We start from the raw sequence: 6,340 nt of genomic DNA on the forward strand, positions 1-6,340 counted from the left end.
CAGATCCCCCTCCTATAAACGTTACTGATTTTTATTTGACCAGCGTGAGCCCTGCTACAACTCCCCCACCACGGAGGTACCTACGAAAGACAAAGGCATTTGCACATTCGCAAGTGTTTATTGCACGATTTGGTCCTCGTGACACAATACGGAAAAGTGTTTGGGAACAATTTTACATTTTATTTTATTGCTTTTGCTTTAAAACATTTTAAATACATAATTATTTCTCTAAAAATCAAAAATTATTCTGATACTATTGAATAGAATCTTACTGATAGATATTTGGAACGACGGAAGTTAAATGTAAAATAAATCTATCAGGTTTTTTAAATTTACAATTTCTTATAGCTCGTTGCGGTTTGCTGGTTGCTTTACATCTATCCAGAGAGGGTGGAGGATGCGAGTTTCCATTTCTTGCAGAAATGTTTTATTCTGTTCCAAAGCACTCTCCAGTCTGCTATAGCGAGATCGAATTCCATCCTTCAGTCTTCCTGATTCTGGAAGGAGATGAACGTAGCAGGGTATTGGAAAGATGAACAGGGACGAGGTCCGGGGCAGAGACAGAGACAAGGAAGGAAGGAGGGACACAAGGAGGTGAGGAAGCTCAGACTCCTTGTGAGAGGGGAAGGGAGGGATGCAGCTGGTGCCCCAGGAGGGAGCAGGTGACCCAGAGGAGGCTCTGAGCAAAGGGAAGGAAAGGCTCAGGGAGAGAAGGGGAGGTGGGAGGAGGCAGGGGGGCAGCAGGGAGGGAGGAACCCTCACCTGGAGAATGCCCGCCAGCCTCTGAGATAGTTCTTCACTCCTTACAACCAGGTTATCCCAGGGCGGGAAGGATTCAACCTCATCTTGTTGGTGGTCCACAAAATTTTTCCAGCAGTACTCAAACTCTGAAAGGGCAGGAGGAGGCGGGGTAAGGGTGAGCTCCAGCCCTGGGGAATGGGGAGCAGCACAGAGTGTCTGCCTCTTAGAGACGAACTTTCCCCATGATAATTCCACTGCCTCCCTTCTCGCTTCTTCCCTGGGACCTAGCTCATCACGCCTGTATTTCTTCCAACGGGAGTGTGAGGTGGCCCCATCAGATGCTTTCAGGAAGCCCCTAAGTCCTTCGTGAAGGTCAACGCCCCTCCCCCGCTCCCAGCACCACCTCCCTCCCCTGCACTGTCTTCAGGTACACTCCCCAGTCCTCCCAGAGTCCAGCGCCCCTTCTGCAGGCAGCAACCAGGCTTCTCCACCGGGGATTCTCATCCTGCCCGCCTCTTTCTAGCTTCTTCCCAAGGCCTCACCTGCCCACCCCAACCAACCCCTGTGAGACCTGTGCTGACCCTGGAAGGTCATTATGGCGACTTCGGCCCCAGCCGCATTCAGTGCTCGCAGCCCGGCTTCATAGCCCGAGAATCGATCATAGATGCGGGCAGCGAAGATGCGCAGGTAAACGTGTCCGTTCGCTCTCAGGAATTCAGCCAGCTCATCGGCACAGTCTGGGCAGGGGCTCCAAGAGATGAAACAGGTGACCCTGTAGCGCAGCTCCTTGTCCAGATTCCAAGAAGCCATCCGCTCCAGGAAGATCAGCTCTGCGTGGCGGTGTTCCAAGCCCATAGCAGCACCCTGGGCACAGAAGAGGGAGAAAAGTGTTCTGTCATTGACTGTGACCAGGGGGAAGATGGGACCAGGGTGAGGCAGGTGGGGCACAGGCCTGCAGCACAAAATAGAAAGGGAAACACAGCTCAGCGTCAGAATGAATGATATTTCAAGGCAGGATTGACATGATCAAATGTGAGACGAACCTCACGATAAACAATATCAGCATTTTACCAAGGGCCAGGTCAGCAGAGGTGACTTTCTAATAGACATCAGCAAACGATGGCTCCTCGTGGCTCTGTAACTGATCGGTCCTCATTTCCGTTGCTGATATTTCGTTCATCGTGGAATTCGCATTAATTTTAATTTTTAAACTATTGCATTAACTACGACGCATCTTGATTCCCGAGTGTGTGTAGCTCCTCTAAGTTACCACCCGAGGTCTCTGCCTGCAAGAGCCCCACCTAGTCTGGCCCTGCAGGAAGGAGGTGAAGGGCTGAGAACGGACGGAGAGGGTCAGGTGAGCTCCAGGGTCATGAGCCTGATGCCACAGAAGTGGGTGCTTCTCTCAGGGGGGATTTACCCCGCTCTCCTCCTACTCCCCTGTCCCCATGTCCACCTGTGCGCCAACTCCTCTGCAGGCTTCTACTCTGGGCCTCATCCCTTGCTGAGCCCAGGCGAGACACTCTTCTAAAAGGGCTCACTCTGCACAGAGGAATGTGGTGAGGGGCGTCAAGGGCGTATGTCCGGGAAATTAGATGAATGTCATGTGCAGCTCATAGCATCATAGAGGTTTGCCCAACCTGTAGAAGGAAGGATTTGCAAGCAGGACCCAGGGGTGAGGGATGAATCCTGCTGACTGTGCTAGTGCAGAGCCCGTGGCGGGTGTGTACGGGATCTTGGGGGTTGGTGGGGCGCCCCTGCGCCAAGTGCAGTGGGCAATGCAGTTGCGTGACCAGCACCCCGGCCAGGATCTCCCAGGAGTGACTGGATGGATAGACAGGGAGAATTTGGGCTTCTGGACATTCCCTGTGACTATGTGGCTGGTTACTGATGGGTGGCTCAAAGCCAACCATCACAGCAGGAGCTGTCCGCACCTGACTGTAGACAGAACCACAGCAGCTGCTGAGACCAATAGCGACGGGTTTGAGGACACCCCGGGGGGACTGAGCACCTTTCCCCTGAACATTCCAGGATCAGGTAGTCCTGCCTGCTCTGGTCGGTCACCTGGTTGCGCAGGAAGCCCGCGAACTCATCCAGTGGGATGGAGTTCTCGCCAACCAGGAGCTCCACCTCATAGCACAGGTAGGTCTTGCGTGGACAATTCAGATGACTGAAGTTATGAAGAAAGGTCTGCTTATTCATCAGGGGTCTGTGGACACAGGAGGAAGGAACCCAGAGACATGGAGCACGTCCTTGTGCTCCCCTCCTCCATCCCAAACCTCTTCCCCTTCACCCTGAGCTCCCCATGCACCCACATCCCTGCCTGACCCATAGAGGAAGAGCATCCACTCGCTTTGCTGGAGCCACCTGCCCTCCTCTCTGACCCCACCCGAGAATCTTGGAGAAGACAACCCGGTCCTTTCGTCAGGTTCGGCCCCCAGGGGCAGTGCACGGTGTCAGAGCCTCTGCTGAGGCTCTGCCTGGAGTAGGCTGGTCACCGCTCCTGGCATCGGCATCTCACGTTTGTCCTGCTGGCCCACGTCCCTGCTTGGTGTGAACACTTGGCATCCTTTCCTCTTGGGACAGGCAGAGTGCCCATCAGCTGAGAGGTCCTAGATGGACACAGAAGGTCCATCAGGAGGGAGGGACAAGCAGAGCAGCCCCTGGGGTACGGCGAGTCCCCATCAGGGAACCTGGAGGAGGGGCTCAGGAGTTGGGGTGTTGCAGGGGCCGGGTGATACCTGGCCTCGGGTGCTGGGCCGGCCGCCATGTCTCAGTCCCTTCGCCGTCCTCTGCTTCTCCTCCTGGTCACAGCCTCTGTCCTCCTCCTGCGACACTCTGCAGGACTCAGGCTCCTTATATGCCATCGAGCACCTGGAAATTGCTGAGTTGGCACGCTGGGCCCCACCCCTTTATGAACTCTGGCCTCTGTGTCACCCACATGGGTGTAACAGAAAAAGAAACTTCTCTGTCCGAATGTGTCATCCCGATGCCGTCGGGGACACGTTAAGTTTTGATTTCTCTCTTCTGCCGAAGGCCCTACGTGGATGCCACGAGGACTGACCATGAGCAAATGAAGCCTCGGGAGGCTAGGGTCAGGCTGGGCAGCATGGCACAGCTAGACAGGAGGCAAGAGGGCAGCTGAGAGGCCCTGTTCATGCTGAGGAGGCCTGGGAGTGAGACACAGAGCCCCTGTCCAGGCTCCCTGGGGCCTGATCCATGAGGGACCGTGGGCTGTGAGCCAGGAGGGAGATTCTGCTCTGAGAGGCAACAGACGAACTTCATCCCAGTCTAGGAAGGGCCGGGAGGGGACCAACCTGTGCCGAGCTCTCCTTAGCAATGCATCACGTAAGCATTAGAACCTGGACATGAAGCGTTTTTACGCCCATTACACAGGGGAGAGAACAGGCTCTGAGAGGGAGCAGGGCTTGGTGGGGATGCCCAGGGAGCAGAGGGGAGCAGGGCTGCCAACCCCCCCGGAAAGGGAGGCCACCTGTGCTCCTTCTCTCCACCACCAGGCCGTGAGGACTGTGGGGGCCGTCGAATTCCAGGCTCGGCGGTGAGCCTGACCCATAGCTGGCAGTGCTTTCCCCGAGGGCTGCCCCTCTGTCCCATCGACTCCCCATCCTGGCTCCTGTCAGAACTTCCTGTGCTGGCCCAGCACGACCACCCAGGGGATGCGCCCAATGTGGGGAGAGCCGGGCCGGCCCTCTTGATCCCACCCTGGCCGCCCGCACGGAGAACCAGGCCGCTCGCCCTCCCGGGCTGGCCCGTCACAGCCTTAGGGTGCACCCTCAGCGCAGCATCCCGTCTTCTCCACGGCCCCCTCCACTGCACCCATGGGGGCCTCCCCTGGCTCTGCACTGCGCCCCTCCCGTGCCCTCTGTCCTCTCGACCTTGGTCCCCCTGGACCAGAGAGCAGCCCCTGGCGGGCGGCCTGAGTGCTTTTCGAGTGAGAAATCACCCGGCACGTGTCACGTGTATCCCACTGGTGGCCATACTTCCCAGGTCGCCGGCTCCACACCAACACGCCCGCCACCCCCAGGAGTTGCCAGTCCTCCTGAGCTGAGACAGCGTGTCCACAAGGACCAGGTCGAAGACACCAGGCCTGGGTGCCCTGAGAATTTCCCCAACACTGTCCCTCCCTGGAGCCTGCCTTCTGGGGAGGGAGGATGGCATCGTAATCCAGGCCAAGCTCTGCTCCCGTACCCCAAAGTCTCCTCCAGTCTCTCAACACACAGAGTGCTCCTCGGTCCTCCTCCCACCCCTCCCCACAGCTTTCAGAGGAAGGGTCTGCTGTGCATGAGACCTGTACTGGAGGCAGCCTGTAACCCCAGAAGAGTGGGGTCCTGCTGGGCAATCCCCTGTGCCTTGGGGCTACAAACCTGCTTCTGATCCCCGTCTTCTCATACCCAGCCCGGCCAGTCACCCTTGGACCTTCCTATCCCTGCCGACTGTGGCTGCCCCTGTGCGATGCAGACAAGCCTGGCCGAGCTTGTGTCCGTGTCTGGAAGTCAGTCGTGCGGTGAATGACTGTACACGGCAGCTCAGAGAATCCGTGTCCTGTGAAGGCAGCGGGGACATCACACGTGACAATATCTTGGGTTACCCGAGTCACAGTGATAAGGGGCCAGAGGATAAGGAGATGCCAGCTCAGACTGGGTGAGCCTCGCCTCTCTGTCTCTGGCCCCATGCCCTTCCTGAGGCCCCCGCCCACCCCAACTTTCTCCCCAAGGCCCTCCCTGGAGCCTGGCTCCCTAGGGACAGCAGAGGGCCAGGGACAAGTGCTCCCTCTCCCGGTCTCCCTCGGGCCAGGGCAGGACATTGCACAGGCCTCAGTAGAGTCTAGTGATGAACTCTGGTCCAAAAACTCCCACTGGTCAGCACCGACGTGACGGGGTACAAGCGCTCAGCTCACCTCAGGCCATGAGGTAGGAAGAAAGAAGAAAAGAAAGCCTGTCCTTTCTGGGGACTGGCGGCCCCTCCCCCACGTCCGCCTCTGGAACAATGAGTGAGCATGTGAAATGACCCCTGAGTCTGCTGGAGTTTTCCACCGAGGTGTGCCAGGGCCGAGGAGAGAAGGACCTAGGTGCCCCGTGAGCGAGAGTGGGTGCGTTGGGGAGAGTGGTCCCCTGAGCAGGTGCAGACTGTGCCGGGATTTGTCACCTGTCGGGTAACGGGGACCAGAGCTGGGTACCCTGAGGGAGCCCAGACTGGGGTCAGAAAGCCAGACTGAGGCCCAATAACCCTGCGGAGGGTGCAGGGTCCGCTCTGTCCTCGTCCCTCTGGGACTGCAATGGGTGGTCTGTAAGTGACTGGAGTCTGGGCCAGGCTGCTCTGTATGAGGACACAGCTCTGCCTTCCCTGCCGTCCTGGAGCCCACGGCCAGCTCAGGGTCTCGGCATGGACCCCAGATTGTGTCACATCCTGAGATCCCGGATCTCAGGCCCTATGTCATGGACAAGGCTGTGAGTGTGGGGATCTGTGGGGTTGGAGACCTCAGGAGCTGAGGTCACTGAGTGTCTGGGTCAGGGCAGCCTGCCCTCTGACAGCACAGAGTGTAAGGACCCTTCTCCCAATGAAACCGCTTGTCTTCTAC

At 57.6% G+C, this 6,340-nt stretch overlaps 1 protein-coding gene across 1 annotated transcript; it reads right to left on the reverse strand.

The window, feature by feature from the left end:
- Window positions 1-470: 470 nt before the first annotated feature.
- On the reverse strand, window positions 471-1,705 carry LOC111735992 (DNA dC->dU-editing enzyme APOBEC-3G-like). The gene is made up of 3 exons (XM_023527443.1): window positions 1,323-1,705; window positions 763-887; window positions 471-497 (listed from the first exon to the last, which is right to left on the reverse strand). Exons 1-3 carry the CDS (start codon window positions 1,594-1,596, stop codon window positions 483-485), a joined length of 414 nt encoding a protein of 137 aa, XP_023383211.1. The 5' UTR covers window positions 1,597-1,705; the 3' UTR covers window positions 471-482.
- Window positions 1,706-6,340: the final 4,635 nt, after the last annotated feature.

Source organism: Pteropus vampyrus, unplaced genomic scaffold (assembly GCF_000151845.1).
Source record: "Pteropus vampyrus isolate Shadow unplaced genomic scaffold, Pvam_2.0 Scaffold16, whole genome shotgun sequence".
Lineage (NCBI taxonomy): Eukaryota > Metazoa > Chordata > Mammalia > Chiroptera > Pteropodidae > Pteropus > Pteropus vampyrus.

Bases quoted from the DNA above. Each gene is read 5' to 3' on its own strand.
- LOC111735992 (XM_023527443.1), bottom strand. From the start codon at position 1,596: ATGGGCTTGGAACACCGCCACGCAGAGCTGATCTTCCTGGAGCGGATG. The intron at 888-1,322 runs GTCAGCACAGGT...CTGCCCTTTCAG, and splicing joins CGCCATAATGACCTTCCAGG to AGTTTGAGTACTGCTGGAAA.